We start from the raw sequence: 14,474 nt of genomic DNA on the forward strand, positions 1-14,474 counted from the left end.
GTCTGCAATGGAAGACACTGTCATGCAGATTCGGGTGTCATCTGCAAAGGAAGACACGGTGCTGTGGCTGACATCCTTGTCTATGTCGGATATGAGGATGAGGAACAAGATGGGAGCTAGTACTGTGCCTTGTGGAACAGAGCTTTTCACCGTAGCTGCCTCGGACTTTACTCTGTTGACGACTACTCTCTGTGTTCTGTTAGTGAGGAAATTATAGATCCATCGACCAACTTTTCCTGTTATTCCTTTAGCGCGCATTTTGTGCGCTATTACGCCATGGTCACACTTGTCGAAGGCTTTTGCAAAGTCTGTATATATTACATCTGCATTCTTTTTGTCTTCTAGTGCATTTAGGACCTTGTCGTAGTGATCCAGTAGTTGAGACAGACAGGAGCGACCTGTTCTAAACCCATGTTGCCCTGGGTTGTGTAACTGATGGGTTTCTAGATGGGTGGTGATCTTGCTTCTTAGGACCCTTTCAAAGATTTTTATGATATGGGATGTTAGTGCTATTGGTCTGTAGTTCTTTGCTGTTGCTTTACTGCCCCCTTTGTGGAGTGGGGCTATGTCTGTTGTTTTTAGTAACTGAGGGACGACCCCCGTGTCCATGCTCCCTCTCCATAGGATGGAAAAGGCTCGTGATAGGGGCTTCTTGCAGTTCTTGATGAACACAGAGTTCCATGAGTCTGGCCCTGGGGCAGAGTGCATGGGCATGTCATTTATCGCCTGTTCGAAGTCATTTGGCGTCAGGATAACATCGGATAGGCTTGTGTTAATCAAATTTTGTGGCTCTCTCATAAAAAATTCATTTTGATCTTCGACTCTCAGTCTGGTTAGCGGCTTGCTAAAAACTGAGTCATATTGGGACTTGAGTAGCTCACTCATTTCCTTGCTGTCATCTGTGTAGGACCCATCTTGTTTAAGTAGGGGCCCAATACTGGACGTTGTTCTCGATTTTGATTTGGCATAGGAGAAGAAATACTTTGGGTTTCTTTCGATTTCATTTATGGCTTTTAGTTCTTCCCGCGATTCCTGACTCCTAAAGGATTCTTTTAGCTTAAGTTCGATGCTTGCTATTTCTCTGACCAGTGTCTCCCTGCGCATTTCTGATATATTGACCTCTTTTAGCCGCTCTGTTATTCTTTTCCGTCGCCTGTAAAGGGAGCGCCTGTCTCTTTCTATTTTACATCTACTCCTCCTTTTTCTTAGAGGAATAAGCCTTGTGCATACATCGAGTGCCACCGAGTTAATCTGTTCTAGGCATAAGTTTGGGTCTGTGTTGCTTAGTATATCTTCCCAGCTTATATCGGTTAGGACTTGGTTTACTTGGTCCCACTTTATGTTTTTGTTATTGAAGTTGAATTTGGTGAATGCTCCCTCGTGACTAGTCTCATTTTGTCGGTCTGAGGCTCCACGCATACATGTCTGAACCTCAATTATGTTGTGATCTGAGTATATTGTTTTTGATATGGTGACATTTCTTATCAGATCATCATTGTTAGTGAAGATGAGGTCTAGTGTATTCTCCAGTCTAGTAGGCTCTATTATTTGCTGGTTTAAATTGAATTTTGTGCAGAGATTTAAAAGCTCGTGTGAGTGTGAGTTTTCATCAGAGCTGCCTCCTGGTGTTATTACTGCAACAATATTATTTGCTATATTCCTCCATTTTAGGTGCCTTAAGTTGAAATCCCCCAGGAGCAAGATGTTGGGTGCAGGAGCTGGAAGATTTTCCAGACAGTGGTCAATTTTTAACAGCTGTTCCTGGAATTGCTGGGATGTTGCATCCGGAGGCTTGTAGACTACCACAATGACTAGGTTTTGGTTCTCGACCTTTACTGCTAAAACTTCCACTACGTCATTTGAGGCATTAAGCAGTTCTGTGCAAACAAGTGACTCTGCAATGTACAGGCCAACCCCCCCCTTTTGCCTGTTCACTCTGTCACATCTGTATAGGTTGTAACCTGGGATCCATATTTCGTTGTCCAAGTGATCCTTTATGTGGGTCTCAGTGAAAGCCGCGAACATTGCCTTTGCCTCTGCAAGCAGTCCACGGATGAAAGGTATTTTGTTGATTGATGACACCCAGGTGACAACACATGATTGATGACACCCAGGTGACTCAACACACGACTGATGACACCCAGGTGACTCAACACATGACTGATGACACCCAGGTGACTCAACACACGACTGATGACACCCAGGTGACTCAACACATGACTGATGACACCCAGGTGACTCAACACACGACTGATGACACCCAGGTGACTCAACACATGACTGATGACACCCAGGTGACAACACATGACTGATGACACCCAGGTAACTCAACACACGACTGATGACACCCATGTGACTCAACACACGACTGATGACACCCAGGTGACTCAACACACGACTGATGACACCCAGGTGACTCAACACAGAACTAATGACACCCAGGTGACTCAACACATGATTGATGACACCCAGGTGACTCAACACACGACTGATGACACCCAGGTGACTCAACACACGACTGATGACACCCAGGTGACTCAACACACGACTGATGACACCCAGGTGACTCAACACACGACTGATGACACCCAGGTGACTCAACACAGAACTAATGACACCCAGGTGACAACACATGACTGATGACACCCAGGTGACTCAACACACGACTGATGACACTCAGGTGACTCAACACACGACTGATGACACCCAGGTGACTCAACACATGACTGATGACACCCAGGTGACTCAACACACGACTGATGACACCCAGGTGACTCAACACATGACTGATGACACCCAGGTGACTCAACACACGACTGATGACACTCAGGTGACTCAACACACGACTGATGACACTCAGGTGACTCAACACACGACTGATGACACTCAGGTGACTCAACACACGACTGATGACACTCAGGTGACTCAACACACGACTGATGACACTCAGGTGACTCAACACACGACTGATGACACACAGGTGACTCAACACACGACTGATGACACACAGGAGACTCAACACATGACTGATGACACCCAGGTGACTCAACACACGACTGATGACACCCAGGTGACTCAACACATGACTGATGACACCCAGGTGACTCAACACACGACTGATGACACCCAGGTGACTCAACACATGACTGATGACACCCAGGTGACAACACATGACTGATGACACCCAGGTAACTCAACACACGACTGATGACACCCATGTGACTCAACACACGACTGATGACACCCAGGTGACTCAACACACGACTGATGACACCCAGGTGACTCAACACAGAACTAATGATACCCAGGTAACTCAACACATGATTGATGACACCCAGGTGACTCAACACACGACTGATGACACCCAGGTGACTCAACACACGACTGATGACACCCAGGTGACTCAACACACGACTGATGACACCCAGGTGACTCAACACACGACTGATGACACCCAGGTGACTCAACACAGAACTAATGACACCCAGGTGACAACACATGACTGATGACACCCAGGTGACAACACATGACTGATGACACCCAGGTGACTCAACACATGACTGATGACACCCAGGTGACTCAACACACGACTGATGACACCCAGGTGACAACACACGACTGATGACACCCAGGTGAAAACACATGACTGATGACACCCAGATGACTCAACACACGACTGATGACACCCAGGTGACTCAACACACGACTGATGACACCCAGGTGACTCAACACATGGCTGATGACACCCAGGTGACTCAACACACGACTGATGACACCCAGATGACTCAACCCACGACTGATGACACCCAGATGACTCAACACACGACTGATGACACCCAGGTGACTCAACACACGACTGATGACACCCAGGTGACTCAACACACGACTGATGACACCCAGGTGACTCAACACACGACTGATGACACCCAGGTGACTCAACACACGACTGATGACACCCAGGTGACTCAACACACGACTGATGACACCCAGGTGACTCAACACGTGACTGATGACACCCAGGTGACTCAACACACGACTGATGACACCCAGGTGACTCAACACACTACTGATGACACCCAGGTGACTCAACACACTACTGATGACACCCAGGTGACTCAACACACTACTGATGACACCCAGGTGACTCAACACACTACTGATGACACCCAGGTGACTCAACACATGACTGATGACACCCAGGTGACTCAACACACGACTGATGACACCCAGGTGACTCAACACATGACTGATGACACCCAGGTGACTCAACACACGACTGATGACACCCAGGTGACTCAACACATGACTGATGACACCCAGTTAACAACACATGACTCAAGTCTCTGGTGACTTACAGTATAGCACTGACTGACGCTCTCCTGGTAGTAAGCATAGTGTAGGGCTGTAAGGTTGCTAGTCTCATCTGGACACATGGCATTATAGACCTTATAGAGGCGAGTCTTCATCCCCTGTCCGGGAGAATGATTATAATAATTATAATTATTATTATTTAGCACAAGGAGCGAAGTTATACACAGAAATGTATATCTCTCAGTGTATATACATTAGTAGTTTATTATTTTTATTTTATTTTATTATCACACTGGCCGATTCCCACCAAGGCAGGGTGGCCCGAAAAAGAAAAACTTCCACCATCATTCACTCCATCACTGTCTTGCCAGAAGGGTGCTTTACACTACAGCTTTTAAACTGCAACATTAACACCCCTCCTTCAGAGTGCAGGCACTGTACTTCCCATCTCCAGGACTCAAGTCCGGCCTGCCGGTTTCCCTGAATCCCTTCATAAATGTTACTTTGCTCACACTCCAACAGCACGTCAAGTATTAAAAACCATTTGTCTCCATTCACTCCTATCAAACACGCTCACGCATGCCTGCTGGAAGTCCAAGCCCCTCGCACACAAAACCTCCTTTACCCCCTCCCTCCAACCCTTCCTAGGCCGACCCCTACCCCGCCTTCCTTCCACTACAGACTGATACACTCTTGAAGTCATTCTGTTTCGCTCCATTCTCTCTACATGTCCGAACCACCTCAACAACCCTTCCTCAGCCCTCTGGACAACAGTTTTGGTAATCCCGCACCTCCTCCTAACTTCCAAACTACGAATTCTCTGCATTATATTCACACCACACATTGCCCTCAGACATGACATCTCCACTGCCTCCAGCCTTCTCCTCGCTGCAACATTCATCACCCACGCTTCACACCCATATAAGAGCGTTGGTAAAACTATACTCTCATACATTCCCCTCTTTGCCTCTAAGGACAAAGTTCTTTGTCTCCACAGACTCCTAAGTGCACCACTCACTCTTTTTCCCTCATCAATTCTATGATTCACCTCATCTTTCATAGACCCATCCGCTGACACGTCCACTACCAAATATCTGAATACGTTCACCTCCTCCATACTCTCTCCCTCCAATCTGATATTCAATCTTTCATCACCTAATCTTTTTGTTATCCTCATAACCTTACTCTTTCCTGTATTCACCTTTAATTTTCTTCTTTTGCACACCCTACCAAATTCATCCACCAATCTCTGCAACTTCTCTTCAGAATCTCCCAAGAGCACAGTGTCATCAGCAAAGAGCAGCTGTGACAACTCCCACTTTGTGTGTGATTCTTTATCTTTTAACTCCACGCCTCTTGTCAAGACCCTCGCATTTACTTCTCTTACAACCCCATCTATAAATATATTAAACAACCACGGTGACATCACACATCCTTGTCTAAGGCCTACTTTTACTGGGAAAAAATTTCCCTCTTTCCTACATACTCTAACTTGAGCCTCACTATCCTCGTAAAAACTCTTCACTGCTTTCAGTAACCTACCTCCTACACCATACACTTGCAACATCTGCCACATTAGTTTATATTAATTAGTATTTAAGGTATTAAACTATTCTTGACAAGCTGGAGCTCTTGGCCATCTGACCGACGCCTTCTGCTGGCTTACCAATCCACCCCTTTAAAAATTATGGTCATATTCTTGACCGGTGGTGACCAGGTGACCTGCAGCCTTAATGACCCTGGTGTAGTAGATAGACTTTAAACCCCATTAACCAACCAACCAGTCTTAATGACCCTGGTGTAATAGACTTTAAACCCCATTAACCAACCAACCAGTCTTAATGACCCTGGTGTAGTAGATAGACTTTAAACCCCATTAACCAACCAACCAGTCTTAATGACCCTGGTGTAGTAGATAGACTTTAAACCCCATTAACCAACCAACCAGTCTTAATGACCCTGGTGTAGTAGATAGACTTTAAACCCCATTAACCAACCAACCAGTCTTAATGACCCTGGTGTAGTAGATAGACTTTAAACCCCATTAACCAACCAACCAGTCTTAATGACCCTGGTGTAGTAGATAGACTTTAAACCCCATTAACCAACCAACCAGTCTTAATAACCCTGGTGTAGTAGATAGACTTTAAACTAAAGCAACAAGCAAACCAGGCAACAGCCTCAGACCTAAACAACCACCCACTCGACAAGCTTGAAACCTAACCACCCCCCTACCAATACCAGTAGTCATACGGGTGTAGAGTAATACTCACATAATACACATTAGCAGCATCCTGTGAACAGTTGTAAGTGACCTTTCCAGCTGCGACGTTAGCATATGCAGCAGTGATGTCAGCAGTGAAATTGGCAGCATTGTGGCACTGTATGGTAGTGCCAGTCAGGTTCAACAACTGCAACACAGTTCCATAGTTACAAATGTTACAATGGTTACTAAGGATACAAAATATTACAAAGGATTTTTGTTGTAAAGCTTGTTACACTGGTTACAAATGTTACACTGGTTACAAATGTTACACTGGTTACAAATGTTACACTGGTTACAAATGTTACACTGGTTACAAATGTTACACTGGTTACAAATGTTACACTGGTTACAAATGTTACACTGGTTACAAATGTTACACTGGTTACAAATGTTACAATGGTTACAAATGTTACAATGGTTACAAATGTTACACTGGTTACAGACATTATACTCTTTACAAAGGTTACACTGGTTACTGTGACTGGTAGACCTACAATACAATGTTACAGAGGCTGATAGGCCTACAAGGTTACAGTGACTGATAGGCCTACACTACAAGGTAACAGTGACTGGGATGACACAGTGTTACAGAACTCATGGTACTTACAAGAGTGAAGAGGGCACAGGAAGGGGTAGAGCAGACTTGGGCATTCTGTGCTTTTCCCAAGGGTATACCTTCCCCCAGTGCCCACCACGAATAGTCATCCATCTGAGGGTATACGACCATGGCATGAAACTATGTATCTTGTGTATGTACAAAGATATACGTATACACCTTAGTGCATGCAAACCATGATGCAGGTGAGTTAGAACCCATGGCAAGCAAGTTAGAACCCATGGCAAGCAAGTTAGAACCCATGGCAAGAAAGTTGAAAAACTCCAGGCCAGTTTGTTAACCACTGGCCTGGAGTAGCGAACACACTGGCCAGTGCGTTAACTACTGGCCAGTGTTTCAGCTCGCTTGCCATGGGTTCTAACCTTACCCAAACAATGGTTTTTTTTACAATTATGTTATTACAGTATGTACACCTCAGTGTACATACTGTACACCTCAGTGTACATACTGTACACCTCAGTGTACATACTGTACACCTCAGTGTACATACTGTACACCTCAGTGTACATACTGTAAACATCAATATAACAGACTGACAAAAATGTCTGTTGTATTGCAATAAATAAAAAATTAGCAAAACACTGCAATATTCCAGCATATATGTAATATAGCATTATGCACACACTTTATTAATATATTGCAATAAAAAGTGAAAATAAAGACGTTAAAAATTCAGTTTAACTTGTGGATTTTGCCTATAATTATGAAAGTCCATTATATTGAAGTCCGTTAAAACTAAATTCTGCTATGCTGAAATCTCTTATATTGAAAATTTGATATATTGAAGTCTGTTATATTGAAGTTCGTTGCATTGACTCCGTTATATTGAACTCTGTTACAATGATTATTATATTGAAATCCCATTATACTGAAGTCTGTTACATTGAAATTCCATTATACTTAAGTCCATTATATTGAGGTCCATTATACTGAGGTCCGTTATATTGAGGTCCATTTTATTGAGGTCTGTTATATTAAGGTCTTTTATACTGAAGTCCATTATGGTATAAATCTTGGTAATAGACACCAGCAAATTAGCTTAGAAAAACAGGTAAACAAACACTGGCACATATTTATCAGAAAACATTTCAGTCCTGGGATGACCTTAACCACTTCTAACATACAGTAAGTAAGTTTATTCAAGTATACACAAATACAGTTACATAGAATTATCATACATAGCAGCATATGTGTAGAGAACCTGGGATAACCCAAAAAAGTCAGCGACGTACTCGTTTACTGACGCCTCGGACTTATAACGGGCTCTGTGTCCAGTATTCATATCTAAATAATGTATATTGGAGCTGATTTCTTCTATTCTTTTTATTATAATATACAGTACACTACTGTATAAACATTTAAAAATATACCAGAAATAAATGGTGCAAAGGTGACATTAAAACAATATCAAAGATGGTTGACACAAACCCACTACCATTATAGTATGTTCCTCACTTAGTGACGACTTCATTTAATGACGTGGTCTCAGGAATGGAACTTCGTTGTTAAGCGAGAAGAGACTGTATATAGGTGGAGAGTGCGGTGTGAGTTACACATAGTGACCTGAATGACATAATGGGATAAGGACAGGTAGACAGTATGATCATGTGACTCCTGTGTTGTTAGGTAGATGGTGCTGTGCCTGGCTGTGTATCAGGTATGCTCAAAGCACCGCCTACTTAAAAAAGGGGTCGAAGATTAAGACATACGTGCAACAGTTTCGTATCTTTATTGATGAAATAACACAGTAGGCTTCTTTAGTCAAATATAAAGGTAGAATTAGTAATAAAATAGAGATGACGTAATCAGTCCATCAACCTTGGAGAAAAAGTATTTGAGGTGGACAGTCTCTCAGCCTACCTAGAGTTTACCTGGAGAGAGTTCCAGGGGTCAACGCCCCCGCGGCCCAGTCTGTGACCAGGCCTCCTGGTGGATCAGAGCCTGATCAACCAGGCTGTTACTGCTGGCTGCACGCAATCCAACGTACGAGCCACAGCCCGGCTGGTCAGGTACCGACTTTAGGTGCTTGTCCAGTGCCAGCTTGAAGACTGCCAGGGGTCTGTTGGTAATCCCCCTTATGTATGCCTAGAAAAGAGTTCAGCTCCAAGGTCTGGAACAATACATTCCAGACCATTTTCAGTAACACAGGAATCACATGATTACATTGTCCACCTGTCTCATCCCAATGTATCATTCTTCAGGTCACCATCTGTCACTCACACCTCACTCTCCATCTATATACAATGTCTTTTTAACTTCTGTATGTTAGAAGTGATTAAGGTTCCAGAATCCAAACGTTTTCTAATATGACCTAGTGTCTACTTACGTGTCTTTCTAAACTGAAGTCCTTTATATATTGAAGTCTGTTATTTTAAGGGCTAACTGTACTGTGGTGTGAGAGATCTGTATCTCTGAGAAGAGAGTACAGAGGTCAGGACACTCACTTGGAAAACAGTGCCATAGGGAGTGCCAGTGGAAGCAACGATGCCCCCACCTCCTCCTCTTTTGATTATGGTACTTTGGTTGGGCATGGGCCAGTAGTAACACCCCCAGGGGCCGTACAATGCTGGCAAAAGCACCTCCGTGGTAGCGTTAAAGCCGCAGCCAAAGAAATCCAGCTTGATTCTGAAGAGAGAGCATCTCGAGTTAGTAAAACCGTAATGACAGGATTGTAAGAGAGAGAGAGAGGGTTGGGGCAAGGTTCATTACTGTATAACCTGCTAGTGGCTCTATAGCCCAACAAAAACAAGCTATTCCAAATAGAAATACAGTGGACCCCCGCTTAACGATCACCTCCCAATGCGACCAGTTATGTAAGTGTACTTATGTAAGTGCATTTGTACGTGTATGTTTGGGGGTCTGAAATGGACTAATCTACTTCACAATATTCCTTATGGGAACAAATTCGGTCAGTACTGGCACCTGAACATACTTCTGGAATGAAATAATATCATTATCCAGGGGTCCACTGTACAGATGCTCCTCACTTTTTAATGGTTCAACTTGCAATATTTTGACTTTACGATGGTGCGATTGCAATAGTGAAGCTGTACAGTACTGCACATTTGCTGATAGAATAAACTTGTATTTATTTATTGTATTAATGTTGGTAGAATTGCACTTGTGTCCATTTATATATTTACTTTTCAATACTGGTATTTAGTTACAGTCATTATTTATATAATTATTCAGTTACATTAGGTATTTATTTATTTATCATATACTATTCACATTCGATTTACGATATTTTAAACTTACGATGTGTTCGTCGGAACTTAACCCCATCGTAAGTGGAGGACCACCTATTTTATTTATTTGATTTATTTTATGTCTTTGCAAACAGTACATTGAGATTTTATATATACAATAGTGGGATGCAATGCAAAGAGAACCTCTATTATTTATTTATTTATTTATTTATTAACAATTTGAGCACACATACAGAGGTACAAAAAAATACAGGTAAGAGCAGCATGCCAAAGCCACTTATACTATGCATAGCATTACGGGCTGGCTTAAAATTAACTTAAGATTAACTAAGCAATGATGAAATCAGTGATAAAACATTAATGTAAACAGATTACTATAAAGCACAAGTGAGTATTACAAAGACAGGTCATATGGTTGCATGCATTGTTGTACATTCAGTCGAATGGAGTATTCTGTTAGGTTGTGTATTTAAAAAATAATAAAGTTAGATTGGGTTTTAGGTTTAACATTTATGTGATATAATTGTGAGAAACATTTAAGATATACAATTTATAAGGTTCAGTTATTCAGTATTTATTTGGTTTTGGGTGAGTAAGTGATCTTTGAGAAGAGACTTGAATTTATAAACAGGTAGTGTTTCTTTTATATTTACAGGTAATGAATTCTAGATTTCAGGGCCTTTTATGTGCATTGAGTTTTTGCATAGCGTGAGATGGACACGAGGAACATCAAAGAGTGATCTGTGCCTTGTGTTATGGTCATGTGTTCTGTTGAGGTTGGCAAGGAGATGTTTGAGGGGAGGGTTAATATCAGAGTTAAGTGTTCTATGTATGTAATAGGTGCAATAATAAGTATGGATGTTTTGTATGGTGAGTAGGTTTAGTGTATTGAATATTGGTGGAGTGTGCTGCCTGTAGTGAGAATTTGTTATCATTCTAACTGCAGCCTTTTGTTGGGTAATTAGTGGTCTGAGATGGTTAATTGTTGTTGAGCCCCATGCACAAATTCCATAGGTGAGATAGGGGTAAATAAGAGAGTGATAAAGGGCCAGGAGGGCTGACTGTGGAACATAGTACCGTATCTTCGATAGTATGCCTACAGTCTTGGAAATTTTCTTATAAATTTGTTGTATATGTGTATGAAATTTGAGTCTATTATCGAGGTGGATTCCTAAGAATTTTCCCTCTGTTAGCTTTGTGATAGGTGATCCGTTTATCGTTATGTTAAGAGGTACATCTGTAGCTCTGCTACCAAACTGAATGAAGTAGGTTTTGTCAATGTTTAGTGTAAGTTTGTTAGTCCTCATCCAGGTAGATATTTTCTGTAATTCGGTATTTACAGTATTGGCTAGCGTGACTGGGCTCGGGTGGGAGAAGACGTATGTAGTGTCATCTGCAAATAGTGTGGGTTTGAGTAATTGCGAAGCATTTGGTAGGTCATTTAAGTATAGGAGAAAGAGAAGAGGGCCAAGGACACTTCCCTGTGGGACACCAACTGTAATTGGTTGTGCAGAAGAGTTTGCCCCATTTGCATACACATATTGGCTTCTGTTGCTGAGGTATGACTTGAGGTAGTTGAGGGAGTGCCCTCTTATACCATAGTGTGACAATTTTACGTGGAGCAAGTCATGGTCAACTGTATCAAAAGCTTTACGTAAGTCAATGAAGATCCCCAGTGGGACTTCTTTTTTCTCTATTGCAGTGTATATATGTTCTAGCATGTGTATAATAGCATCATTAGTATTTTTATTAGGCCTGAATCCAAATTGGCAGGGGTTGAGTATGTTTTGGGAGATAAGGTAGGAGTAGATTCGTTTATGAATTAATTTTTCGAAGATTTTTGAGAGAGGGTGTAAGTTGGATATTGGCCTATAGTTATTCAACTCTGTTTGGTCTCCTTCTTTATGGATCGGGGTGACCCTTGCTATTTTGAGTACTGTAGGGAAGGTGGAGGATTCAATGGATTTGTTAAAGAGTGTTGCAATGATTGGTGATAGCACTTGTGACACTTTTTTGTATATAAAGGGTGGTAAGGTATTTAAATCTCCTGCCTTGGTTTTTAGTGCGTTGATAATAAGGGAGACTTCGTATGGGTTAGTCGGAGCTAGGAACAGTGTGTTCGGGTAGTTGCCAGTGAGGTAGTCATTTGGTGGGGTATCTGAGCTTGGGATTTTATTGGCAAGGTTTTGTCCTATAGTGGAGAAGAAATCATTGAGTCTGTTTGCTGTTTCTGTTGGTGGGAGTTGGGGTTCATCTGATTTTGCTAATTTTATTTCGCTATTTCGTGATATCTTTTTTGTTCCCAGAATTTCTGATAGGGTTTTCCAGGTCTTTTTTATATCACCTCGTAAGTTGGATAATCTGTTCTCATAATACAAGTTTTTTGCCCTTCTTATCAGGCTGGTTAGGATTGACGAGTAACGTTTTGTTTGGTCTCTGGTTATGTGACCCATTCTGTACTGTTTTTCATATTGGTGTTTTGTATTTATGGATTTGAGAATGCTGGGTGTTAGCCAGGGACTGTTCAGTCTCTTAGCTGTCATCTGTTTAGTTTTTTTAGGGCAGTGCTTGTTATAGAGGTATTGGGTCTTTTTTATAAAATTATTAAAACATTCATCAATATCTGTATAGATTTCTAGCTCAGTGTGCCAGTCAATGTTTGTCACTGCTGTTGTGAAGTTATTAATGGCTGCCTCATTGTGAAGTCTGAAGGTGACTTTAGTAGTGTCTTGGGGTATTTTACCAAGAGTTGTTATGAGGAAAGTAGGGTAGTGGTCTGTGGTATTATCTGTAATTATGCCTGATTTTAAAGGGGATATGGTGTTGGTCCAGATGTGGTCAAGTAGGGAAACACTAGTCTCCGTAACTCTTGTAGGTTTTGTTACTGTTGGTAGCAACATACAGTTACTCATTGTGTTTGTGAATTCAGTAACGTGTGGGTCCTGGTCTTGCAGGAGATTTATATTGAAGTCACCTGAGAGTAGTAAGTGATCTTTGTTCATGCGTGCATCAGTTATCATACTTCCTAGGTTTTGACTAAATTGGCTAATGTTTGACTGTGGAACTCTGTAGATGTTTATCAATGTGAGAGGTTTTTGTAGGTATTTGGATTTGAATTTAGCTATTATATATTCCCCATGTTCATCCCTTGTGCAAGTATTAGTGATACATTCTAGTTGGTCTGAGTAGTATATGGCTGTGCCACCCCCTTGTTGGTCTGGCCTACAGTTGTGTATGGCTGTGTAACCAGGAATGGCATAGACATCTGTACTATCAGGCTTTAGCCAGGTTTCAGTTAGTGTAATGATGGACATATTGGCATGTAAGGAATTTAGTAATGCTAGGAGGTCATCATAATGCTAGCTTAAAGATCTGATATTGTAGTTAAAGATAGTTATGTTGTTGTTGGCACTGAGAAGTGCCTTTGATTGTTCTGCAGTGTAGTAATTACAGTAACTGTTTGATTCATTTAAGTCATTAAATAAGAGGTTGGTATCAGGATCAATGCTTGTAATCATAAGATTTGTAGTGAATCTATAGTTAGAATTAAGTATAAAACAAAGTAAATAGTCTTAAGCTAAAAAATAGCACCTGAATTATTTAACAAATGTAAAATAATGAGCTAAGGTATTTTTTTTTTTTTTTTTTTTTTTTTAGGCTAAAATAAAGGAGACAATATAAAAGGGACTAATACAAACAAATAAAGTGATGATCAAATAATGGAGCTTGGGAATATGATAGTAGGTAGTACTATAAAGGTAATTCTTTAAAGTTAGAATTATAATATAAAATTATAATATAAAAGGGACTAATATAAGTTGTGGTGAACAATAAAGTGGTAATCAAATAAATGAGCTTTGGAGTATAATGGCAAAATAGTGAACTTATTAACTTTAGCACCTGAGAATAGCACCTTGATTATTTTAACAATTGTGAATATATGATCTAAGGTAGTTATATAAAGCTAAAATAAAGGAAAAAATATATAAGGGACTACAATTAAGTAATGGTAAACAAAGTTAAATGGACAGATGGTCACTATGAAATAATATTGGTTTAGGAGTAAGATCTG

At 41.3% G+C, this 14,474-nt stretch overlaps 1 protein-coding gene across 1 annotated transcript in view; it reads right to left on the reverse strand.

Moving 5' to 3' along the window:
* Nucleotides 1-4,355: 4,355 nt before the first annotated feature.
* The window catches only part of LOC138851897 (uncharacterized), a gene marked incomplete at its 3' end in the record, with an annotated part of 41,878 nt that continues 31,759 nt past the window's right edge, over nucleotides 4,356-14,474 (reverse strand). Inside the window, exons 6-9 of the mRNA XM_070081418.1 lie at nucleotides 9,638-9,818; nucleotides 7,185-7,286; nucleotides 6,585-6,722; nucleotides 4,356-4,469 (exon numbers count right to left, since the gene is read on the reverse strand). Coding sequence (XP_069937519.1) covers nucleotides 4,356-4,469; nucleotides 6,585-6,722; nucleotides 7,185-7,286; nucleotides 9,638-9,818 — 535 coding nt within the window. The remainder of the gene's footprint in view (nucleotides 4,470-6,584; nucleotides 6,723-7,184; nucleotides 7,287-9,637; nucleotides 9,819-14,474) is intronic.

This window comes from Cherax quadricarinatus, unplaced genomic scaffold (assembly GCF_038502225.1).
Source record: "Cherax quadricarinatus isolate ZL_2023a unplaced genomic scaffold, ASM3850222v1 Contig2651, whole genome shotgun sequence".
Classification (NCBI taxonomy): domain Eukaryota; kingdom Metazoa; phylum Arthropoda; class Malacostraca; order Decapoda; family Parastacidae; genus Cherax; species Cherax quadricarinatus.